Source organism: Elephas maximus, chromosome 12, assembly GCF_024166365.1.
Source record: "Elephas maximus indicus isolate mEleMax1 chromosome 12, mEleMax1 primary haplotype, whole genome shotgun sequence".
Lineage (NCBI taxonomy): Eukaryota > Metazoa > Chordata > Mammalia > Proboscidea > Elephantidae > Elephas > Elephas maximus.
In genome coordinates, this window is record NC_064830.1 from 63,045,772 (window position 1) to 63,072,517 (window position 26,746).

At 46.0% G+C, this 26,746-nt stretch overlaps 1 protein-coding gene across 1 annotated transcript in view; it reads left to right on the forward strand.

Moving 5' to 3' along the window:
• Positions 1-1,576: 1,576 nt before the first annotated feature.
• SEC14L5 (SEC14 like lipid binding 5) overlaps positions 1,577-26,746 on the forward strand; it is a 58,190-nt gene continuing 33,020 nt past the window's right edge. The window contains exon 1 of the mRNA XM_049904398.1: positions 1,577-1,639. Within this exon, the coding sequence (XP_049760355.1) occupies positions 1,577-1,639 (63 nt within the window). The remainder of the gene's footprint in view (positions 1,640-26,746) is intronic.

The following is a 26,746-nucleotide window of genomic DNA, read 5'->3' on the forward strand; positions in this document are numbered from 1 at the left end:
TCTGGGGCGTGGCCAAGTGCAGGATTGGAGCTCAGAGCCCAGAGTGGAGGGACTGGAGGTCGAGGTGAGTCCGAGTTAGGGAAGGGGCCAAATGTCAACTGTCCTAGGAGAGGCGGGGCGGGTCAGAGCGTAGGGTCCGCCTGGAGGCGGGGCTAGACTAGGGGTGGAGCCTGGGGGAGGGGTCTTCTGGGGCCCAGGCTAGGCACCTTAGGGACAAGACCGCGAGGGGGCGTAGGACCAGGAATGGGGATGTAAGGGGAGGGGGCACCTATATAATTTGGGGGCGGGGCCTTCCTAATACATGATCGGGGGCGTGGTCAAGCCAAAGAGGACTAGAGATTGGGGACGGGGCTGGGCTGCGGGAAAGATCAGGGCGCAGAATGGATTTGGGCGGGGCCAGAGCGGGGGCGGGGCAGCCCGGCATCTCCGCTCTCCCCGGTCTTAGAGAGCTCTGCTCCGCAGATCCCGCTTGCGCCTCTCAGGCCGGTCCCCGGCGGGTTGGGCCGCAGGGTGTGCAGGGCCGGACGCCCCAGGCCGGGCGCCCGCACTAGAGTCGCGCCCCAGGCACTGAGCTCCGAGCTGGGCGGCTGCACTGGGGTCCCGCCCCAGGCACTGCGCTCCGACCCAAGCAGCTGCAGGGACCCTGGTAGGCTCAGCTCAGGGCCAAGCCGGCGCCCGGGGCACTGCCCAGGGACTGCGTCCCCAGAAGCTCCGAGGGCGAGGTGAGCAGGGCTGAGGGGCCTGTGTGCGTGCTTGTGTTTGTGTATGTGTGTGCATGAGTGTGTGCGTGCTTGTCTGTGTGCATACACGTCTGTGCGCACCAGGGGATTGTGTGTGTGTTGGAGTTGGAGCCCTCGAGGCGCGGTGGTTAAGCGTTCGGCTGCTAACCAAAAGATAGGCAGTTCGAATCCACCAGCCGCTCTTGGACCCCTATGGGCCATATCTACTCTGTCCTATAGGGTTGCTATGAGTGGGAATCAACTCGATGGCAAAGGGTTTGGTTTTTGGTTTCTGGAGTTGGGTAGGTGTGTGTGCTGGGGAGGCTGGGTGTGTGTGTGCGAAGTTGCGTACTTGTGCAAGGGTGGTCCCGTGTGGGAGGGGAGCCGTGCGTGTGTGCATGACGGAGACAGTGCGTGTGAAATTTGGTGAGCTCTATGTGTGTGTTGGGGTGTCTTGGAGGAAAATGGAAAGAATACTTGGATGGGCTATACGGTCAGGATGCCTGTGGAGTGCATGCGTGAAGTGCATTGTGGGAGGTTAGGAATTGTGGGGGGGGGTGTGTTTTCACGCAAGTGGCAGTGAGAGGTGCGTTGTGAGGGCCCTCAGTGTGGAGAGGTGGGGAAGAAGAGACGTTTGGATGTGCTGACCGCGCTGGTCTGGGGAGTGGGAAATGGACAGGATAGGTGTTTGGGGTTTGGCTCGGAGTAATTTGGGGATCAATTCCGGCCCCCTCACTTTGAGGGCTGGGAGATGTGGGGCCAGAGGGAAAGCCGGGGCGGTCCCTTACTCGTCACTACCTCCCAGGTTCTGCGTGCCCACCCTGCCTGGACTGCTTCACCTGGAGCCCCTAGTGAACATGGTGCAGAAGTACCAATCCCCGGTCCGCGTCTACAAGTACCCATTTGAACTCGTCATGGCGGTGAGTAACCCCGATTCTCGGCCCTCGGGTGATGGTGGTGGGACAGGGAGTCCCAGATCAGTCTGAGTCAACTAGACCACCCTGCTCAGCTGACCTGATGGGTCAGACTTCTAAGCAGTGACCCCTCCACTCAACCATTCACCACCCGCTACCTTTCACCAGAACTTCTGGAATCCTTGTCCAGTGTCAGCAACAAGTCCTTTCTTCCTTCTCCTAGTTATAAAGCTTACCTATGCTCTCACTTGAGCCATCCTTGACAGAAAACAAGTATATCAAGGTCCAAGCCACTGCTGTCATTTTGTGTGATAATAATAAGTAAATATAAGAGACATGGTGATACAACAATTAAGTGCTCAGCTGCTAACAGAAAAGTTGGGGATTCAAACCCACCAGCTGGCTCCAAGGGAGAAAAGACCTGGCAATCTGTAAAGATTCCAAAAAAAAAAAAAAAAAACTGGTTGCTGTCCAGTTGATTCCAACTCCTACTGACTCTATAAGACAGAATAGACGGCCCCATAAGGTTCCCAAGTAGCACATGGTGGATTTGAACTGCTGACCTTTTGGTTAGCAGCCATAGCTCTCAACCGCTAGGCCACCAGGGTTTCCCTGTAAAGACTAAAAAAAAAAAAAATAGAAAATCCTATAGGCAGTTCTACTCTATCATACAGAGTTGCTTTAAGTTGGAATCGATTCGACGGGAACGGGGGTAAACTGAGGCTTGAATAGGTGTTGTGGCAGCTCCAGGCTTCGTCAGGAGGAAAAGTAGAGCTGGAGATCAGAACCACACTGAGGGGGAATGTTACGAGAATAAGGTTCTTGCTTCTCGCTGGTCAAGAAGGAGCGGGTAAAGCAATGTAGTTTTCCATACAAGAAAAACTTTATTGAAGAGACTTGCAAGTGGAGATGAGGAGGGCCTAGACTAGCAACGCTTACCCCTCCCCCCCGCCCCCCTCACAGAACAAAAGACAGGCCCGAGTTTTTAAAAGTTCTTGGGCTGAAAAGATTCATGTTTATTCATAGACACAGGTGGGGATATATTAACTATGGTGCCTATGCAGCAGCTTTCCAAGATGGCTCCTGCCTCTGGGATTCGTAGCAGGACTTATTATGGGGTGTCGCACCTGCCCAGTCTCTCACTCCCTGGGTTCGATTCCCTGGCTGGGGCTGTGGCCCCTCACTGCCTCTGGTAGAAGGCGACACAGCGGCTACAGGTGGATGTTCTGCGCGTGTCCCTGGGCCTGGTTTTCTCCAGCTACTTCTGAAAGGCAACTTTAAAGAATTTTGCGGGTTATTTTTAGATACTCTGCCCCATTGTTCTGGGGAATGGCTTTGTTTCTGTGCCCTGGCCCATTTCTTGTTACTTTGTTTGCAGATTTGGGGGCCTCTCTGTTCTCTGTCTTAGTAAGTCTCTAGGTTCCACACTCAACCCCTTATTACCTCCTTGATAGTATAGCCTATTTCTCTTAGGAAGATGGAGTGGGGGGTGCTCCAGAGCTTCGATTTTAGCCATGACATCCATGAGGGTCCTCCTTCTGCTCCCAGATCCCCTCCCCTCCACTTTGGGAGTAGAGAGTAGAAAGGGGGTAGGTGGGCACAGAGGTTGTGGGCGCTGCCACCTTGGATGCACACCCTGCTCCTGTGCAGACAGGGAAGAGCAGCGAAGGGTGTGTTGGAGTCCTGGTTGCTGGTTCTGAGGTCTACGTGCTGTAGGGCACTGCTTCTTGGGGCCCAGGCAGCTCCTGAAACATGGGAGCTGGGGAGAGGGCGAGGTGAACAGACTTGGTGTCTCCAAGTGCGGGTGCCCCTAATGGTGGTTTGGAAACAGCTAAATGTTGTGAGTTGTTTTCCAGGTAGACTCAGAGTGGCTTTGCTCAGTACTGCACAGCAAGGCAGTTGGGGGACAAGGATGGCCTTCAAGACTCTCAGCCCCTGCGTCAGTTGTCTTGGCACCCCAGGGCAGATAGATGGGGGTTTCTTTCTCGGCCCCACCCTCTGCCTCTTGGAGCCTGGCTTCCCTTCTTGGGAAAATAGAGCAATGCTGTGGGGTTGTGCTGAGGATTAAAAGTGATATTTTGTGGTGCCTCTGGCTCAGTGCCTCGCACGCAGTAGGTGCTCACTAAATGCTGTTGTCACTGTTATTGTACACCGGTACAAGTTTCAGTCAAGGAGACCCCATGTGTATCAGAGTAGAACTGTGCTCCATAGGGTTTGCAATGGCTGATTTTCTAGAAGCAGATTGCCAGGGTAGACTCAAACCTCCAACATTTTGGTTAGCAGCTGAGCACCATTAACTGCACCACCCACGGGACTCCTATTGAACCACACAGTCTTATAAATGATTGTATTCAAAGTGTTAGAAACACTAGAATCCCTCCCCAGGCTGTTTAGCCCCAGCCTCCTGTCCAAGAACTTTGATGTCAGTTGGTGTGTGTGTGTGTCCTGCCCAGTCACCTGTAGATTCTTCCAGGTAGCAGAGAGGCAGGAAGCATTGTGGTTACAGGTACAGATGGTGCAGCCATTCTGCCTGGGGTCATTCCGAGCTCCAAAATGGACTAGCTGGGTGACCTTGGGTAAGTTCTTTAACTTCTCTGAGCCTCTACTCTCTCCACTGTGAAATGGGCATCACAGTGGTTTCCAAATCTGGGGTTATGCTATGGATTCAATGAGTCTATATGTAAAGCTCCCAGCGCAGGGTTCGGCACAGGTCAAGTGTTGACTGAGTTTGAGCTGCTTTATAACTGTTGCTGTTGCCTGTGGCTGTTTGAGTTTTCTTCATTTATAAAGGCAATGGAGCGCCAGGAGTGCCAGGAGGTGAGGAAGAGACAGTCGAGGTAGAGTCAGAAGCTTTGGGTCGCAGCCACTGCTCTGCCACACTCTGGCTGTATCTTTGGGAAGTTGCTGAGCTTCTCTGAGCCTCAGTTTCTTCATCTGTGAAATGGGGATGGTTACATGAACTGCATAGGGTTGTCATGAGGAATAAGATGATTGTGTGTGTGGGTGTTTGTGTGTATGGTGCCCAGCCCAGGGCGTGGTCCATAGTAAACAGACAATAAATCGTTGTTGTTTTTGTCAGTTGCCTACAAGTCAGCTCTGACTCATGCAGACCCCAGGTACAACAGAACAAAACATTGTCTGATCCTGTGCCATCTTCATGAACATTGATCATTGAATGCCTTCCAACCTACGGGGCTCATGTTCCAGCATTATATTGTTACCGCAATTTCGTGAGTTGGAGCCGCCTGCCGCAAATAGCCAATTCTTGAGAACGGGGTGAGGTGGGTAACAAGAGCTTTATTAGATATACCGGTATGTGGAGACAGAGGGGAATGATCTCCTCTTAAAGTCGTCTGTCTCACCAGACTACCAATGGGTTCGGGTTTTTAATGGAAAAGGGGCCGTAAGTTTTAGGGACTTGTGGAATGTGCGCTCTCTTTCTTCTGTTTGGTTTTGGTGGTCGTATCGCAAACATGTTGATCTTTTCCTGCCATTATCCCATCAGCTCAGGGGGTAGCTGGCTCCATCCTTCATCTTATTTGACAGGCTTAGATCAATATCACTTGTTTTCCACAGTCTTAGAGGAAACATTGGTTAACACTTAACCATTTGGGTAGCTAACATCAGGATCTTACTTGGAGGCAGGGATGGGCTAGAGGAGAGAAAGGAGAGAAAGAAGAAGGAAAAAAAATTGGCTCAGGTACTGTTCAAGATATGGCTGAGCAGCCTGTTTCAATATCATACAGTATTCTGTTGTGACCCGTAGGGTTTTCACTGGAGAATTTTCAGAAGTAGGTCGCCAGGCCTTTCTTCCTAGTCCATCTTAGTCTGGACGCTCTGCTGAAACATGTCCACCATGGGTGACCCTGCTGGTATTTGAAATACCAGTGGCATAGCTTCCAGCATCAAGGCAACACACAAGCCACTACAGTACAGTACAGTAGCTAAATATAAATAATTGTCCTCTGTTTAAAGTTCTTGGGAGCTCACACATTCTAAGGCCCTAGGATTCATTCATTCAATAGAAGAGGGATACATCCCCATCCTCTGGAACAGACAACCCAGGAGTTCATGGTTCTCTGTCAAGAAGCAGAGAAATAAATCCACGTGACCACAGAATGGAAAACTAACTACTGCGTGGACTTGATAAATGTAAACAGAATTTAGTATGTTTAAGGTTCTCAAAAATACTGATAATCTTTGCACTGTAAAATAAAACTTGCCAGCTAATGGGGCTCTTAGGACTGTATTAATAGGACTACTAACGTACTCTCTTTCCTTGATCAGAATATGTTACACATACTTTGTAAGCTTCAAGGTCCATAGGAACCAACTCGAGTTAAGATGAACCACACTTAAGGCCGTCTCTTTTTTTTTTTTTTTACATCTTGTCATTAGTAATATGTGCTACATACAATGTTAAAATATATTTATAAGTTTATATGTAATGTCTCCAACCCCCAAAGACAAAGATCGAATTTAAAAGATATTGATAAAAAAAAAGTCAATAATAATGAAAACTAAAAGTCAGAATACAGCGGAGTCCTTGGAATGGAACCTCGTCGTAAGTCGTAAGTCAGGGACTACCTGTATAGAAGCTTGTGGCTGCAGTGAGGAAACAAGGTTTTCAAGTATGTATTATCTGCATCTGTGCTAATTTATTTGTATTTTTCAATGGAACTGCCACAATCAAATTCTCTTATCTTCCTTACAGTTCTTGTCAGTGAAATGACCCCAAACCACAGCAGCAGGGCTGACAAAGCCACTTTGCCAGCATTGTCCCGTCCCCGCACACCCCCCCCCCGCCCCGTAGCTGCATAACTCGACATCAGTTATGCGCTGTAGAAGCACAACAGGAGTTTTCTGCACTTAATGTTCCTCTTTGTTTCTCAGCTAAACGCTTGTCCTCAGTGTGGAGCAGCTGCCAGGGAAGTTGCGAATGAACTAAGCTATTTTCTCTGCATCCCAGTGGCCAGATGAGCTCGCCTCTTGGTTTTTCTGTTTTAACATCAAAGTGACCTTGCTTCTTCAAAACTCCACCAGTGACAACAAAACAGCTGAAATTAGGTTCATGGAATTGGTTGTAAAATAGTACTTTGAGGCAACTTTTCTAGACCCAGGTTAAAAATTTTTTTTAATAATTTTTTTTTCCCTTTTACTTAAAAAATCTCTCTAATCTCATGAATGGGTGTCTCTCTCCTTGGGCCAAGTGACCTGACATGAATCCTGCCGCCAGTGATGGAATTCCAGGAGATTTTTACTTTCTTCTTTCTTGATAAAAATAGCAGTCTATATATATATTTTTTATATTATTGGGTGCCAGACAATGTGCTTGTATTATCCTTATAAACAATGAAAACAATAGAGGCAGCTGCAGTACCCAAGGTTGGAGCAGGTCCTTGGTTCCTGTGACTGTTGTGGATCCCCTGAGGTGGTTGTGGGGCTGTGTCGAGGTCCATATGTGTAGGATACAAAGGACAGATCTTGGACTGTGGGATCAGATCGATTTGGTTCTGAAGGCCACTCTCTGGTCATCTCATTGTCTCTATTCTAGATTATATGAAGGTTTTTGTGGTTCAGTGGTAAAATTCTCACCTTTCATTGGCTCAGAGGAATTAAGGAATCATCCAGGAGCAGAAACCCAGCCTTGTGGGTCTGGCTCTTACCTACCACCCATTTGGGAAGTTGGCTGCCATCCAGTCAGCCCGACTCATGGCAGCTTCATGCACAACAGAACTGAATGCTGCTCAGCCCTGTGCCATCCCCATAAGTAGTTGTGGATTGGACTGTTGTGATCCATAGGGTTTTCACTGGCTGATTTTTGGAAGTAGGTTGCCAGGCCTTTCTTTCTAGTCTCTCTCAGTCTGGAAGCTCTGCTGAAACCTGCTCAGCATCACAGCAACAAGAAAGCCTCCATGGACAGACAGGTTGTGGCTGTGCATGAGGTGAACTGGCTGGGAATCGAACCCAGGTCACACACACATGATTGGCTTCTTTCACTCAGCATAATGGTTTCAGGGTTCATCCACACTGTTGCATGCATCAGGACTTCATTCATTTTTATGGCTGAGTAATATTCCATTGTATGCCTGTACCACATTGTGTTTATCCATTCATTCATGGATGAGGGGATATTTGGATTGTTTCTACCTTTTGGCTATTATTAGTACTGCTGCTGTGAATATTTGTGTTCAAGTTTTTGTGTGGACTTGTGTTTTCATTTGTCTTGGGCATATGCTTAGCAATGGATGCCTAGTTTTAGTATTTTTAAATTTGAAGCCTAATGCTCATTGTCCCTTCTCTCCCTCTCCCGTTTCTAAACTCCATCACCAGTAGCCGTGTGATAAATTTCTATAACGTTGAATCAAGTATCCCTTCCAAAGAAATCCCTGCTGTGAGTCGTGGTGATGATTCAATAGGTATAAGCAGATTACATTGTAAATTTTCTTATTTAACAATCATGCACGCAGCACTGATGAGACCCCCAGCACTGTTCTGAACCCATTCCAAAATTAACTAATAGGCTTTTCATAACTACCCTATGAGTTAGGTTCTGTGAGTGGCCCCGTTCTACAGGTGAGAAAACTGAGGCACAGACAGGAGGAGTGGATTACCCAACACCACAAAGCAAACATGCAGCAGGCTGGGACCTACACCCAGGCCGCTGTCCTTTCTCAGAGCTAGCTTGAGGGTTTGAAGTTACCGTGGAGGCCTCAGGGCGAAGGGAGGGGTTTCATGAGGACGGTTACCAATAGGACTGTTTCCAGATCACCCGCACTCTTCCAGGTTCGCACAAAGGGAAGCACAGCTGAAGCCCACGGACCGTGACCTCCTGGAGGCAGACAGTGTCTACAGAGCCTGGTGTTTATTGAATGCTCTCTGTTGTTGTTAGCTGTTGTTGAGCTGGCCCCTGACTCATAGGGACCTCATGCACACCGGAATAAAACGCTGCCTGGTCCTGTGCCATCCCCATGATTGTTTGCCAGTTGGACCATTGTGATTCATAGGGTTTTCACTGGCTGATTTTCAGAAGTAGATTGCCTGGCCTTTATTCCTAGTCTGTCTTAGTCTGGAAGCTCTGCTGAAACCTGTTCAGCATCATAGCAACAGGCAAGCCACCACTGACAGGTGGCTGCACAAGAGGCACATTTGCTGCTCCCACCCCTTGCCATTATCTCAGACCTAGGAACTATTGTAGCAGCCTTATCTCTGGCAGACAAGGAAACTGAGGCTTAGGAAGGTTCAGGAATCTGTCCCAGAGCGTAGTAAATGGCAGAGCTGGGATTTGAACTCAGGGCCTCTGACCCCACAGCCTAAGCTCAAAGCCATGGCACTCGTATTCTGGCTCTGATGTCCCAGCTTCAGGAATGGCATGGCAACCTCTTGTCCAGCCACTCCCCAGGGATCCCTGTCCTCCACACCACCTCTGGCTCTGCTGTCCTAAAGAAGGAAGATGGCAGGGAGTAGAATTTCTTTTCTTGCTGAGGAAGGGTAAGGAGGTGAGGGCTGTCATTAGCAATTACATGTTGAAATATTTAAAGGCCTTGCTTTGTTGTATTGATAAACAGCTGGTCATTTAGCAAAAGGATGTTTAATAAGGAGCAAAAAAACTGCCGTTGAAATCCTTGTTTTGGATGTAGCCTTAGTAAAGCGGCAGGGGCCTTATTTAAATGAGTTTAAATTAGTTCCCTGGGGCCTGTCATCTGATCCGGTTGCTAACAGCTTAAAGGAAACAACGTCTTCCACCAGATAGATCACTTACAGGGAGGGCCCTGAAGTTGCTCTGATTCCAGCTGGGAGAAAGGAGGTGATCTGCTGCCCAGGGCAGTGCTCTTCTGATCTCAGAGGACCCTGAAATATATTTGAGGACTCCATTCGTTCATTCATGTATGCATTCCACAAATATCTATTGAGTTCTCGCTGTGTTCCCAAGTACTGTACAACCTGTTGCTGTTGAGTTGATTTCAACTCATAAGGACCCCGTAGGACAGAGTAGAACTGCCCCCCAAAGAGCTTCCAAGGCTGTAAATCTTTATGGAAGCAGATCGCCACATCTTTCTCCCAAGCGGCTAGCAAGTTTAAACCACTGACCTTTCAGTTAGCAGCCAAGCGCCTTAACCACCGTGCCACCAGAGCTTCTGTGCTAGGTGCAGGGGCTACAAAATATTTGGTCGTAGCACTTTTTGAAATGCATCATTATTCTGTTGATTTGCCTTCTTACTCGTTTACCTGAGTCTTTTCCATCAAGGCCAGCTCCATGGAGGAAGGGACTAGGTCTGTCTTGTTCAGCTGGCTCCCCTGTTGTGGTCCCTGACTGCTGCCCACATACAGCTTCCAGTCTAGTGTACGTGTGTGTGTGCGCGCGTGTGTGTGTGAGAGAGAGGGGGAAAAGGAAGGGAGAGAGAGAGAAGCAGCCAGGCAAATACCATGCTGTTATGGGTTGACTTGTGTTCCCCAAAAAAGATGCACTGAAGTCCTAACCCCTGATACTGTAAACGTGACCTTATTTGGAAATAGGGTCTTTGCAGATATAATTGGTTAAGTTCATATTAGTTCATACTAGAGTATGGTCCCCTAATCCAATATGAGTAATGTCGTTATGAGAACAGACACACAAAAACTGAGGGAAGATGCCATGTGAAATCAAACGCAGAGATTGAGGGGGTGCATCTACAAGCCAAGAAATGCTCAGGGCTACCAGAAGCTGAAGAGACAAGGAAGGATCCTCCCCTGGAACCTCCAAAGGGAGCCTGGACCCAATGACACCCTGAATTTGGACTCTAGCCTCCAGAACTGTAAGCATGCATTTCTGTTGTTCCAAGCTGGCCAGTTCCCAGCACTTTGTTACTGTGGTCCTAGGCCATGCATGCACATATAGGAGCATGTGGGGTACCATGGGGCAAGAACTGGGCATTGTAGGAACACAGAGAAGGGGTGGGAGGTGGACCTGGAGTGTCATTTGAGTCTACCAGGCTGCAAGTTGCTGAGGGAGGGAGGGTGAGATGGAGCAGCACATGCAAAGGCCCATGGGAACAGAGCTTGTCTCTCCCGAGAAATCGAAGTGGCTTAGTTAGAAAGTGGCTGGCGATGTCAAGAACTTTGGGGACCTTTGAAGGTTTTAAGCAGGGCATGATATGATGGGATTTGGGGTGCAGGAGGATCCCCTGGCTGCCTGTGGATTGAAGGAGGCTGGGAGAACAGTCCGGAAGCTTCTGCAGTTATCCAGGCAGTTATCTGGGCGAGAGAGGATGGGGGCGGGGGTGGGTGGCTGGAAGCATTCCTGAGACACTTGGAGAATCTAGAATAGCTCTTCCCCTCTGACCGAGATCTTGACATACCACCTAAATGTCAAGACATCTGGAGTAGCCTTGCTGCCCCAGCATCTCCCCCAAACCATCAGGGGCACCACCTGATCCTGAAGTGCCTGTGCGCAGCGTATGTTCAGAGCAGGAGAAATTCCTCCCCCACTCTGACAAATGGGTGAGACTCAACAGCAGGCTGTGTGTGCCGACGCTGGGGATGGGCAGTGGGCACCAGCTGGTACATTCTCCCAGCGCCGAGGGGCTGGGCGTGCAGATGGTGTGTCTTCACATGGGGAGACATGGCAGCCAGCACAAGGGAACGTCCCATCCGTGCAAGGAGCCTGCCTCGCTTGGGGGAAGAGCCAGGAATGAATGAAAACTAGGCCCCCTCTACCTTTTCCAGGCTGCAGCTACAGGTCCAGGAACTTGTTAAGAACAGGTAAAACTGTTCTTGCTACCTTGTTCACGATTATTCATTGGCCAATGCCACCATTTTCCCAGGTGCTGCAGCTGCACTGCTGCTCATTATGACAGCAGAGAGGGATCTCAAAAAAAAAAAACAAAACCAAACCTGTTGCCCTGGAGTCAGTTCGACTCACAGTGACCTTATAGAGGGGGAACTACTGGGGCATTCATTCCACCTGCCGAATAAGCACCTTCCAGAACTTAGCATTGGCCGGAAATTGAACTTGGGTGTCCCTTATCCAAAAACCAAACTGAACCTGTTGCTGTCAAGTCGATTGCGACTCGTAGCGCCCCTATAGGACAGAATAGAACTGCCCCATAGGGCTTCCAAGGAGTGGCTGGTGGATTTGAACTGCTGACCTGTTGGTTAACAGCTGAGCTGTTTAACCACTCTACCACCAGGGCTCCAGTGTTCCTCATGGAAAGTGAGAATTCTACCAGTGAACCACAATGCTCTTTGGTTAGAGTAGCAGTGGGCTTTTCAGCAGGAAGGCCACACGGGTATACCTGTGTGTACAGAGTTGCTGCATCGGCCATCTTCGGGAGCTGCTGGAATAATGTCGTCCTCGTTCTAATATGTCCCCTCCCCTTTGTCAGCTGGGATGACACAATGCCATCAGGTGTGTGGTCATTCGGCAGAAAAGCTCTGGTTGACATGCTAATCAGGGCCACAATACATGGACCATGATAGAATGGGAGAAAAATGTAGAACTGAACCTCAAATTCAAAAAACAAAAAAGACCTAACTGGACTGGGGAGCCATGGTGGCACAGTGATTAAAATGCTCGGCTGCTAACTGAAAGGTCCATGGTTCAAATCCACCAGCCAATCCAAGGGAGAAGCATTCTGCTTCGTGTAAAAATTTACAACGTTGGTAGCCCTATGGGGCAATTCTATTCTGTCCTATAGGGTCGCTATGAGTCAGAATCGGCTTTAGGGCAGTGGGTTTGGATTTCAGTTTGAAACTGGACTGGTTGAGACTGGAGGACTCCTGAGATTATTGCCCTGAGCTATCTTCAGATCTTGGACTGAAACTAGCCCCTGAGGTCACCTTGTAGCTAAATAAAAGATTGTCTCAAAAATAATATCGCTCATAAGAACTGTACTCCTTGAAAAAATCACCTATATGAGACCAAAGGTCAACAATTACTTTAAAACAAAAATGAGAATTCAAGGGGGCAGGGAAACTAGATCCATGGAAACAGGACAACCAGAATGGAAATAATGAGAACATTCATGCATTGTGAAGAATGTAACCAATATGTTATAGGGAAAAAACATCGCAGAGTTTAGCAGAGCAAAAAGAAAGTTTTATTTGGCATATATTCAAAAAGGCAAAAGTGGGAAGCGGACAAGCATGCTACCAGAGCTAATGTCTGCCTGAATCCAAGGAATATTTGATTTAGGAAATATTAGAATCATTATTCCCTGTCTTTAAGCGTAGAGAATGTGACCTAGCTGAAGTTTTCTACCCTACAGCATATTACAGAATTGACAAAATAAGCTTCCCCTTTTCACAGATTGGCTAGAAACTGTGACCCTACATTTTGAATTGTCTTTCTTAAAAATTGTTTGTACTGGTTTCAGTAAGGACAGTCAGGAGGGTCTTCACCGGTCCAGCAAATTTTCTATTCACTAAATGCTAATAGAAAAGATAAGAATGGAAAGTCATGTGTGTTCTGTTTGATTGGCTTATGTGAAAGGTTCCCTAAAAGATATTTTTCTTCCCTAAAAGATACTTTCCAAGATTATCCTAGCTATTGTCTTTCACCTCAGGGCTCAGTTGATGTGTCCTTGTGAGTCTTTGTGAGCTCAGCTCTAGCTGGGTCACATTCTCTATGCTCAAGGTCAGGGAATAATGATTCCAATATTATTTTCTAAATCAAATGTCACTGAACAACTTGTGTAGAAATTGTTGAATGGCAACCTAAACGTCTGTGTAAACCTCCACCGAAAACACAATAAAATTTAATTAAAAAAAAAAGCTCTGGTTGAGTGCCCCTGGCAAGAGGTAGGGGGTCCATTCTACTCACCACTGTCCACCCATGAAAAGGAATGAGGTCCTGATTCATGCTAGAACTTGGATGGACCTCAGGAACATGATGCTAAGTGAAAGAAGCCAGATACAAAAGGACACATATTGTCTGACTCCCTTTATGTGCAATGTCCAGAACAGGCAAATCCATAGAGACAGAAAGTAGATTAGTGTTGTCTAGGATGGGGAGAGGATGGAGGTAAGTGGAATAATTGCTAAAGGCTATGTCTTTTTTTTTTTTTTATGTCTTAGTCATCTAGTGCTGCTATAACTGAAATACCGCAAGCAGATGGCTTTAACAAAGTTTACTTCCTTATAGTAAAGTAGGCTAAAAGTCCAAGTTCAGGGCATCAGCTCCAGGAGAAGGCTTTCTCTCTCTGTCAGCCTTCTCATCAATCTTCCCCCTGCTAGGAACTTCTCCGTGCAGGGACCCCGGATCCAAAGGATGAGCTCTGCTCCCAGCACTGCTTTGTTGGTGGTATGAGGTACCCTCTCTCTGCTTGCTTCTCTTTCCTTTTTATCTCTTGAGATAAAAGGTGGTGAGGGCCATACCCCAGGGAAACTCCTTTTACATTGGATCAAGGATGTGACCTGGGTAAGGGTGGTGTTACAATCCCACCCTAATCCTCTTTAACATAAAATTACAATCACAAAATGGAGGACAACCACACAATACTGGGAGTCATGGCCTAACCAAGTTGACACATATTTTGGGGGGACACAATTCAGTCCATGACAGGCTACAAGTTTTGGAGTGAAGAAAATGTTCTGGAATTACATAGTGGTGATGGTTGCACAACCTTGTAAGTATTCTGAAAACCACTGAATCTATACCTCAAAAGGGTGAATTTCATCTTATGTGAATTATATCTCAATTGAAAAAACAAAAGAATTGGGGAGGTGATTTGCTTGATACCCTTGCCTGTTCCAGGGTCCTCCAGGCTTGCAGGGGGTTGATCAGTGAGACTCCTGAGGAGTGTGGTGGGGGAGAGGCGTCCTTGATGCCCTGTCACCGAGGGACAGTGCCCTGAATCCTGCCTGTGGAATAGAAAAGGGAAGGCAAAGTATTGCACTAGAATGCGTTGGTGCAGTTTGGATATTCCTTCCCTGCTCACGACTGAAGGTTTGGGGTAAACAGTGTTCCAGCTCCCTCTGAATTTGGATGAGGAACAACTGGAAAGGGGGGAGGGGGAGGGGAGAGAGCAGCTGTCAAGTGAATTGATTAGCAGAAATAGCTTTTCTTTATAGAACTTCTCTTTGGAAATTTAATTTTATTTAACAAATGTTTATATAGAACTCAACCATATGCCAGGTACTGTTGTAAAAGCTTCACAAAAATTAACTCTTTTATTTCCCCTGGCAACTCAGTAAGGCAGGCACTTTAATTATTCTCCTTTTACCCATAAATGAATTGAAGATCAGAGAGGTTAGTGACTTGTTCAAGGTCACACAGCTAGTATGATTCAGAGTGGGGATTTGAACCCAGGCTCTAAAATCTGTGCTCTTAACAGCTATGCTATGCTGTCATTCATTCATTCATCATATAGGTATCTATTGAGTGTCAGTTGTGTACTAGGCATTTTGCAAAGCACTGGAGATTCAAGCATGAACTGCCAGGGAGCTGATGACTCCTGACTTCAGCAGTCTTGATGCAGGAAGGAAGGAAACAAGCACCACTGAGCACTAATTGGGAGGTTCTGGGGTGACTCCACTCTACAGATGATAAGCCTGAGGCCAAGAGATAGGAAGTGACATGCTCAAGGTCACCCAGCCTGGAGGTGGGCCAGCCTGGGTAGGGACCCAAACCCAAAAAAATTAAACCCAGTGCTGTTGAGTCAATTCCGACTCATAGGGACTTTATAGGACAGAGTAGAACTGCACCACAGAATTTCCAAGGAGCGCCTGGTGAATTTGAACTGCCAACCCTTTGGTTAGCAGCCGTAGCACTTTAACCACTAGGCCACCAGGGTTTCCGGGTAGGGACTCAGGGCTGTCTAACTCCAGCCACCCACCTCCACATGCTGAGGCAAGATGGGCGTCTCAAAGGAGGCAGCCAGCAGAAGTGCGCACCAGTCTCTGCCCGCCCCAGCTGGTAGGCTCAAGTGTCTCTCTCCTGCCACCTGTCAGGAGGGCTGTAACTGAATCCTCTGCTGACCATATGTGTGTTCAGCAGAGAGATGCTCAGGCCTCATTCGTGGGTAGCAGTGCTGGGCAGGCCAGCTGTGGGGACGTGAGCCAGGCGGCTGAGGCCCTTGCTTACTTGGGCAAATCTAACCTCGACGAGCTGGTTTTGACACAGGGAGGGTCCTGTACACTCTTTGACTATGTGAGCCTGCTGCATAGTGAAAGCAAAGGGGCTAGGGTCTGCTCAGACTCAGAACCCCTGCTGAGGCCTTCTGCCAGGCAGGGGGTCCTGGACTCAGACTTCTCAAGGGCCAAGCGTGGGAAAGAAAATAAACGCAGTAATTGTAGACTATGAACAGAAGCCTGCAGAATTGAAATGAATCAATGCTAAATTCAATGTCTACCAAATGCCCTCTCATGTCGGGTTGTCACCTGGACCTCGGCTCCAATGGGCTGGGGTCATGCTCGGCCCAGCCCTGACCCTCCTCTGCCTTCCTCCTCGGGCAGTCCCCCACGTGATGGGGACGTGTCTGTCTTCCCGACGACTCTGAACGCCTCTGAGGGCGTATTCACTGGTGTCCCCTGCCTGCTGTTGGCTCAGAGCAGGAATTGAATAAACACTTATTGTATAAAATACAAATGTCTGCCAAGTGAATGGGGACTGTTACAGGCTGAAATGTGTCCCCCAAAAGACATGCAGTTAGACTTCAGTAAACATCAGCTAAAAACAGTGTCCAACACTGGACCTCACAACTCCTGTGGATCCCCCAGGCTGGATTGCTGGCACAGGGATGCTGAAGAGTTCCTTATCTCGGTCTCTGACTTCCCCAGTCTGATGGAGCCTGAGCTTTAGGGTCTCCCAATGCCTGGGGTTTGTAACTGAAGGAGGTTTCTTGTCCTGTCCTATTAGCCAATCAAAATAAGTCAGATGCCACGCCACCAGTTGTAAAGGAAACAGAAAGTGGAAATTTATTGTCTGTGCAGACAAGGAGCAACGTGGGGTCTAGTGACCATAGGGCCACGTGCTCGCTGTCTGAGGGAGTTGGGGAGCTTTTTATTTCCAGTGGTGTCTGGAGGTTAGGTTTGGTGCTGGGAACTCTCCGTCCTTAGCCCTCCCATGTCCACATTTGGAGGTCCAGATGTTGAATCATGTCGGTGATGTTCAGGTCCAAGGAAAGACTGAGGACACAGCTCTTCAGGTCCTGCACACTTGCCGAAATCTTGGTTTGCACATGGGCAGGATTCTGGCAGCAATTCAAACTGATTATGGCCACAGCGTGGTTGGGCCAAAATGCAGCTAGAAGCTGTGGCTTGGTGGGCTGTGACAGGGGTGGGGAACTGCGGCGGAGGGGAGGGGGAGTCTCCGTAGAGGCTTCAGTTTCAGCACTGGTGGGTTGAGTAGCCACAGGTTACACGGAGAAGGCAGTGCCTTTCCTTTTTTTTATTGTGATACAATATATGTATATACTGCAGCAGTATATTCACAGGGAACTGCCAGAAATTCCAGCCGTATTCAGAAGAGGATGGAACCAGGGATATCATTACTGATGTCAGATGGATCCTGGCTGAAAGCAGAGAATACCAGAAAGATGCTTACCTATGTATTATTGACTATGCAAAGGCATTCGACTGTGTGGATCATAACAAATTATGGATAACACTGAGAAGAATGGGAACTCCAGAACACCTAATTGTGCTCATGAGGAAACTCTACATAGATCAAGAGGCAGTCGTTCGAATAGAACAAGGGGATACTGCGTGGCTTAAAGTCAGGAAAGGTGTGCGTCAGGGTTATATCCTTTGACTATACCTATTCAACCTGTACGTTAAGCAAATAATCCAAGAAGCTGGACCATAGGAAGAAGAATGTGGCATTAGGATTGACCCATTAACAACCTGCCATATGCAGATAACACAACCCTGCTTGCTGAAAGTGAAGAGAACTTGAAGACCACAGCCTTCAGTATGGACTACACCTGAACATATAGAAAACAAAAATCCTCACAACTGGCCCAATAAGCAACATCATCATAAATGGAGAAAAGATTGAAGTCAAGGGTTTCATTTTACTTGGATCTACAATCAACACCCATGGAAGCAGCAGCCAGGAAATCAAAAGACACATTGCATTGGGCAAATCTGCTGCAAAGGACCTCTTTAAAGTGTTGAAAAGCAAGGATACCACCTTGAGGACTAAGGTGTACCTGACCCAAGCCATGGTGTTTTCAGTTGCCTCATATGCATGCGAAAGCTGGACGATGAATAACGAAGACCAAAGAAGAATTCATACTTTTGAACTGTGGTGTTGGAGAAGAATACTGAATATACTATGGACTGCCAAAAGAAAGGACAAATCTTGGAAGAAGTGCGACCAGAATGCTCCTTGGAAGCAAGAATGGTGAGACTACGTCTCACATACTTTGGATATGTTGTCAGGAGGGGTCAATCCCTGGAAAAGGACATAGTAAAGTAGAGGGTTAGCGAAAAAGAAGACCCTCAACGAGATGGATTGACACTGGCTGCAACAATGGGCTCGAGCATAACAACGATTGTGAGGATGGTGCAGGACTGGGCCGTGTTTCGTTCTGTTGTATATAGGGTCACTATGAGTTGGAATTGACTCAATGGCATCGAACAACAAGAACATATATAACAAAATGTTTGCCATTTTAACCATATTTTAAGTGTGCGATTCAGTAACATTAATGACATTCACCGTGTTGTGGAACTATCACCATTATCTGTTTCCTAAAATTTTTCATTACCCCACACAAAAATTCAGTACCCATTAAGCAATAATTCTTCATTTCCTCCTCCCACCTGCCCCCTGGTAACCAGTCATAACCTTTGGTCTCTATGCATTTGCCTAATCTAGACATTTCATATAAGTGGGATCATCTGATATTTGCCCTCTTGTGTCTGGCTTATTTCATTTGGCATGATGTTTTCAAGGTTCATCCATGTTGTAGCATGTACCAGAACTTCATTTGTCTTAAGGACTGAATAATACTTCATTGTGTGGATAGACCACATTTTGTTTATCCATTCATCCGTTGATGGATGCTTGAGTTGTTTACACCTTTTGGCTATTGTGAATTGTGCTGCTGTGAACATTGCTGTACAAGCAACTGTTTGAGTCCCTGCTTTCAATTCTTTTGGGTAAATACTTAGGAGTAGAATTGCTGGGTCGTATGTTAATTTTATGTTTAATTTTTTGAGGAACTGCACAGCTGTTTTCCACAGTGGCTGCACCATTTTACATTCCCACCAGCAATGGATGAGAGTTACAATTTCTCCGAATCCTTAAAAACATTTGTTATTTTTTATTTTTCTGATAGAGCGATCCTACTGAGTGTGATATGGTATCTCATTGTGGTTTTCATTTGCATTTCCTTAATGACTAATGAGGTTGAACATCTTTTCATGTGCTTTTTGTCCATGTGCATATTTTTGGAGAAATACCTATTCAAGTCCTTTGCCCATTTTTTAATCAGGTTATTTGTCTTTTTGCTGTTCAGTTGTAGGGGCTCTTTATATGTTCTGGCTAGTAAGGTCTTATAAGATAGATGATGTCATGGATTGAATTGTTGTTGTTGTTGTTAGGTGCTGTTGAGTCAGTTCCGACTCAGAGCGACCCTATGCACAACAGAACGAAACACTACCCGATCCTGAGCCATCTTTAAAGTCGTTGTTATGCTTGAGCTCATTGTTGCAGCCACTGTGTCAATCCACCTCGTTGAGGGTCTTCCTCTTTTCCGCTGACCCTGTATTTTGCCAAGCATGATGTCCTTCTCCAGGGACTGATCCCTCCTGACAACATGTCCAAAGTATGTAAGACGCAGTCTCGCCATCCTTGCCTCTAAGGAGCATTCTGGTTGTACTTCTTCTAAGACAGATTTGTTCGTTCTTTTGGCAGTCCATGGTGTATATTCAGTATTCTTTGCCGACACCACAATTCAAAGGCGTCAATTCTTCTTCAGTCTTCCTTATTCATTATCCAGCTTTCACATGCATATCATGCAATTGAAAACACCATGGCTTGGGTCAGGCGCACCTTAGTCTTCAAGGTGACATCTTTGCTCTTCAACACTTTAAAGAGGTCCTTTGCAGCAGATTTACCCAATGCAATGCGTCTTTTTATTTCTTGGCTGCTGCTTCCATGGCTGTTGATTGTGGATCCAAGTAAAACGAAATCCTTGACAACTTCAATCTTTTCTCCATTTATCATGATGTTACTCATTGGTCCAGTTGTGAGGATTTTTGTTTTCTTTATGTTGAGGTGCAATCCATACCGAAGGTTGTGGTCTTTGATCTTCATGAGTAAGTGCTTCAAGTCCTCTTCACTTTCATCAAGCAAGGTTGTGTTACCTCCATAACGTAGGTTGTTAATGAGTCTTCCTCCAATTCTGATGCCCCGGTCTTCTTGATATAGTCCAGCTTCTCGTATTATCTGCTCAGCATACAGATCGAATAGGTATGGTGAAAGAATACAACCCTGATGCACACCTCTCCTGACTTTAAACCAATCAGTATCCCCTTGTTCTGTCTGAACAACTGCTTCTTGATCTACGTAAAGGTTCCTCATGAGCATGTTTAAGTGTTCTGGAATTCCCATTCTTTGCAATGTTATCCATAATTTGTTATGATCCACACAGTCGAATGCCTTTGCATAGTCCATAAAGCACAGGTAAGCATCTTTCTGGTATTCTCTGCTTTCAGCCAGGATCCATCTGACATCAGCAATGATATCCCTGGTTCCACGTCCTCTTCTGAAACTGGCCTGAATTTCTGGCAGTTCCCTGTCGATATACTGCTGCAGCCGTTTCTGAATGATCTTCAGCAGAATTTTGCTTGCGTGTGATGTTAATGATATTGTTCTATAATTTCCACATTCAGTTGGATTACCTTTCTTGGGAATAAGCATAAATATGGGTCTCTTCCAGTCAGTTGGCAAGGAAGCTGTCTTCCATATTTCTTGGCATAGATGAGTGAGCACCTCCAGCGCTGCATCTGTTCGTTGAAACATCTCAATTGATATTCCATCAATTCCTGGAGCCTTGTTTTTCGCCAATGCCTTCAGAGCAGCTTGGACTTCTTCCTTCAGTACCACCGGTTCCTGATCATATGCCACCTCTTGAAATGGTTGAACGTCGACTAATTCTTTTGGGTATAATGACTCTGTGTATTCCTTCCATCTTCTTTTGATGTTTCCTGTATCGTTTAATATTTTCCCCATAGAATTGTTCATTATTGCAACTCGAGGCTTGAATTTTTTCTTCAGTTCCTTCAGCTTGAGAAACGCCGAGCGTGTTCTTCCCTTTTGGTTTTTCATCTTCAGCTCTTTGCATATGTCATTATAATACTTTACTTTGTCTTCTTGAGCCATCCTTTGAAATCTTCTGTTCAGTTCTTTTACTTCATCAATTCTTCCTTTTGCTTTAGCTGCTCGATGCTCAAGAGCAAGTTTCAGAGTCTCCTCTGACATCCATCTTGGTCTTTTCTTTCTTTCCTGTCTTTTCAATAACCTCTTGCTTGCTTCTTGTATGATGTCCTCGATGTCATTCCACAACTTGTCTGGTCCTCGGTCACCAGTGTTCAGTGCGTCAAATCTGTTCTTCAGATGGTCTCTAAATTCAGGTGGGATGTACTCAAGGTCATATTTTGGCTCTCGTGGACTTGTTCTGATTTTCTTCAGCTTCACCCTGAACTTGCATATGAGCAATTGATGGTCTGTTCCACAGTTGGCCCCTGGCCTTGTTCTGACTGATGATATTGAGCTTTTCCATCCTCTGTTTCCACAGATGTAGTCAATTTGATTTCTGTGTGTTCCATCTGGCGAGGTCCATGTGTATAGTTGCCATTTAAGTTGGTGAAAGACGGTATTTGCAATGAAGAAGTCATTGGTTGGTCTTGCAAAATTCTATCATTCGATCTCCGGCATTGTTTCTGTCACCAAGGCCATATTTTCCCACTACTGATCCTTCTTTGTTTCCAACTTTTGCATTCCAATCGCCAGTAATTATCAATGCATCTTGATTGCATGTTCTATCAATGGATTGAATTATGTCCCCCCGAAAATGTGTGTATCAGTTGGGCTGGGCCATGATTACCAGTATTGTGTGGTTGTCCTCCATTTTGTGATTGTAATTTTATGTTGAGAGGCTTAGGGTGGGATTGTAACACCTCTCTTACTCAGGTCACCTCCCCCATCCCTGGGGTGTGGCCTGCGCCACCTTTTATCTCTCAAGAGATGAAAGGGAAGCAAGCAGAAATTTGGGGACCTCATACCACCAAGAAAGCAGCACCAGGAGCAGAGCGCATCCTTTGGACACGGGGTCCCTGTGCCTGAGACATTTCTTTTTTTTTGAAAGTTCTATTGTCACTTAAAGGAGCCGTGTTGGTGCAACGGTTAAGCACTTGGCCGCTAACTGAAAGGCTGGTGGTTTGAAGATTACAGCCTAGGAAACCCTATGGGGCAGTTCTACTCTGTCACATGGGGTCACTGTGAGTCAGAATCGACTCCATGACACCAAATGACAACAACATTGTCACTTACTAAATTATACATGTTTTATATCTCCCAAAGCACCACTAGGTATAAAGGTATTCTACACATATTTTAGATCCAAAAAATAAACAAGTGTTACCAGTTGCCAATCTGACACAAAGGGTCCTTGTCTTTTCCTGAGTAAGAATAGACGCGAAAGACAAACTTTATCTTCAGCAAGGTTTATTTTGCTTGAGTCAAGCAAAAGGAGTCAGTGGGGATCTAAGCCTCTCCAAAAGACTGACTCAAAAAGGGAAGCAGGGCTAGGGCTTATATGGGTTCGGTGGAGACAATAAAGACTATTTAGTGGGCTTCTTTCAAGGGGTGGGTACTTCTCACAATGGCAGTGTATGTTAATTAGGTTGCTCGCGCATCTGGAATCTAAGATGGAACCCACTGATATTCAAGATGGAGTCCTTTGTGCAGCCCTTGGTGTCACTTATTATGGGATATAGCACAAACGCACTCGATCTTCGGCACTATGTTGCCATCTTTGGAGGGCTAAGGAAGTTTAAACAGTGGTCACGCTTTGATCTTGTGTGTATGCGGAGCCTGTAAAGGAGGAGGGGACTAGAAAACACTAGGGTTCTTTCAATCTTATTTCATGTTGACAGGGTGGGTTCCTGTTTATCCAACTTCTAGGTGGTAATGTTGTAACGGTTCTTTTGTTCAGCCACCGGCACAGTTAATCCTATCTGTCTCACAAGGAGAGATGATTTAGGAATGACCTACAGTTGTTTTCTTAGTTTTTTGGGTTTTTCTTAAATAATTTTTATTGTGCTTTAAGTGAAAGTTTACAAAACAAGTCAGCCTCTTATACCTTACTACATATTCCCACTTACCCTCCCCCTAGTCAGTCAGCCCGATCCCTCCTTCCAGTGTCTCCTTTCGTGGCCTTTTTGCCAGTTTCTAACCCCCTCTACCCTCCTATCTCCCGTCCAGATAGGAGATGCCAACATAGTCTCAAGTGTCCACCTGATGCAAGTAGCTCACTCCTCTTCAGCATCTCTCTCCAACCCATTGTCCAGTCCAATCCCTGTCTGATGAGTTGGCTTCGGAAATGGTTCCTGTCCTAGGCCAATAGAAGGTTTGGGGACCATGACCGCCGGGATTCTTCTAGTCTTAGTCAGACCATTAAGTCTGGTCTTTTTATGAGAATTTGGAGTCTGCATCCCACCGTTCTCCTGCTCCCTCAGGGGTTCTCTGTTGTGCTCCCTGTCAGGGCAGTCATCGGTTGTGGCCGGGCACCATCTAGTTCTTCTGGTCTCAGGATGATGTAGTCTCTAGTTCATGTGGCCCTTTCTGTCTCTTGGGCTCATAATTACCTTGTGAGCTTGGTGTTTTTCATTCTCCGTTGATCCAGCTGGGTTGAGACCAATTGATGCATCTTCGATGGCCGCTTGTTAGTATTTAAGACCCCAGACGCCACACTTCAAAGTGAGATGCAGAATGTTTTCTTAATAGATTTTATTTTGCCAATTGACTTAGATGTCCCCTGAATCCATAGCCCCCAAACTCCCGCCCTTGCTCCACTGACCTTCGAAGTGTTCAATTTATTCAGGAAACTTATTTGCTTTTAGTCCTGTCCAGTTGTGCTGACCTCCCCTGTATTGAGTGTTGTCCTTCCCTTCACCTAAAGTAGTTCTTATCTACTACCTAATCAGTATAAACCCTCTCCCACCCTCACTCCCTCCCCCTTCTCGTAACCACAAAAGAATGTGTTCTTCTCAGTTTAAACTATTTCTCAAGATCTTATAATAGTGGTCTTACACAAAATTTGACCTTTTGCCTCTGACTAATTTCACTCAGCATAATGCCTTCCAGGTTCCTCCACGTTATGAAATGTTTCACAGATTCATCATTGTTCCTTATCGATGCGTAGTATTACATTGTGTGAATATACTATAATTTATTTATCCGTTTGTCCATTGATGGACTCCTTGGTTGCTTCCAGCTTTTTGCTATTGTAAACAGTGCTGCAATAAACATGGGTGTGCATGTATCTGTTCGTGTAAAGGCTCTTATTTCTCTAGGATATATTCCGAGGAGTGGGATTTCTGGGTCATATAGTAGTTCTATTTCTAGCTTTTTAAGGAAATGCCAGATCGACTTCCAAAGTGGCTGTACCATTTGACATTCCCACCAGCAGTGTAGAAGTGTTCCAATCTCTCCACAGCCTCTCCAACATTTATTATTTTGTGTTTTTTGGATTAATGCCAGCCTCGTTGGAGTGAGATGGAATCTCATTGTAGTTTTAATTTGCATTTCTCTCATGGCTAATGATCAAGAGCATTTCCTCATGTACCTGTTAGCCACCTGAATGTCTTCTTTAGTGAAGTGCCTGTTCATATCCTTTGCCAAATTTTTACTTGGGTTGTTTGTCTTTTTGTGGTTGAGTTTTGACAGAATCATATAGATTTTAGAGATCAGGCACTGGTCGGAGATGTCATAGCCGAAAATTTTTTCCCAGTCCGTAGGTGGTCTTTTTACTCTTTTGGTGAAATCTTTAGATGAGCATTGGTGTTTGATTTTTAGGAGCTCCCAGTTATCTGGTTTCTCTTCGTCGTTTTTGGTAATGTTTTGTGTTCTGTTTATGCCTTGTATTAGGGCTCCTAACGTTGTCCCTATTTTTTCTTCCATGATCTTTATCGTTTTAGTCTTTATGTTTAGGTCTTTGATCCATTTGGAGTTCGTTTTTGTGCATGGTGTGAGGTATGGGTCTTGTTTCATTTTTTTGCAGATGGATATCCAGGTATGCTAGCACCATCTGTTAAAAAGAGTATCTTTTCCCCCATTAACTGACATTGGGCCTTTGTCAAATATCAGCTGCTCGTATGTGGATGGGTTTATATCTGGGTTCTCAATTCTGTTCCATTGGTCTATGTGCCTGTGTACCAGTACCAGGCTGTTTTGACTACTGTGGCTGTATAATATGGTCTAAAATCAGGTAGAGTGAGGCCTCCCACTTTGTTCTTCTTTTTCAGTAATGCTTTACTTATCCGGGGCTGCTTTCCCTTCCATATGAAGTTGTTGATTTGTTTCTCTATTACATTAAAAAATGTAGTTGGAATTTGGATCAGAAGTGCATTGTAATATAGATGGCTTTTGGTAGAATAGACATTTTTACTATGTTAACATAGTGTTCCCATCCATGGGCAAGGTATGTTTTCCCACTTATGTAGGTCCCTTCTTAGTTTTTTGTTAATTGTGGTAGATATAGGTGTAACAGAACATTTGCCATTTAACAACTTGCACGTGCACGGTTCAGTGGCTTTAATTACATTCATCATGCTGTTCAACCATCGCCATCAACCTTTCCTGAAGTTTACCACCTCCCTTAGCAGAAGCTCAGTGTCCCCCAAGCATTGACATTTCTTTATTATGCCTCAGTGTGTGCCAGGGACTGAGCTGGGGCCAGGCATGAGGTCACTGTTGCCGAAAAGCACTTTTATTGACCAGGCTGGATTCATGATATGTTCATTTTTTTTTCTTCTGACTTGTCTCAGTCATCTAGTGCTGCCATAACAGAAATATCACAAATAGGATGGCTTTAACAAAGAGAAATTTGTTTTCTCACAGTCTTGTAGGTTATAAGTCCAAATTCATGGCATCAGGTCCAGGGAAAGGCTTTTTCTCTCTGTTGGCTCTGGACGAAGTTCCTTGTCCTCAATCTTCCCCTGGACAAGGAACTTCTGAGGTGCAGGGACCCTGGGTCCAAAGGACGTGCTCTGCTCCTGGTGCTCCTTTCTTGGTGGTATGAGGTCCCCAACTCTCTGCTTGCTTCCCTTTTCCTTTTATCTCTTGAGAGATAAAAGGTGGTGCAGGCCACACTCTAGGGAAACTCCCTTTACCTTGGATCAGGGAGGTGACCTGAGTGAGGGTGGTGTTACAAATCCCACCCTAATCCTCTCAACATAAAATTACAATCACAAAATGGAGGACAACCATACAATACTGGGAATTATGGCCTAACCAAGTCGATACATTTTTGGGGGGACATAATTCAATCCATGACATGACTTTAAAAGAAATTAAAATGAAACCATTTCCGTGGGCTCCTGAAAGTATTGTGGGTCTCAGGCACTGTGTCTGCTGTGCCTGGTGGTGATGACTGCTGTGAAGCAGAATGAAGCCAGGTGAGGGTTTAGAGTGCCAGCTGTACAACCAAATCTAATTTTTAACATCTTTATTGAGATATAATTCACATATCACACAGTTCACCCATTCAAAGTGTATGGTTCAGTGGCATTAATTATATTCACAATGTTGCACATCCATCACCTCTATCCAATACCAGAACATTGCATCACCCCAAAAGCAAACCATATACCCATTAAGCAGTCACTGCCCACTCTCCTCTCCCACCGGCCCTGTCATTGTTAGCTGCCTTCAGGTCAGTCCCCCACTCATGGCAGCCCCATATGCAATGGAATGAAATGCTCCCTCTTCTGTCCTGTGCCATCCCTATGATCAGTTATGGATCTGACTGTTGTGATCTATAGGGTTTTCATTGGCTAATTTTCAGAAGTAGATAGCCAGGCCTTTCTTCCTAGTCCATCTTAGTCTGGACGTTCGTTGAAACCTGTTTAGCATACATGTTACTATGATGCCCCCAGATCTAAACAACTAGTAATCTACTT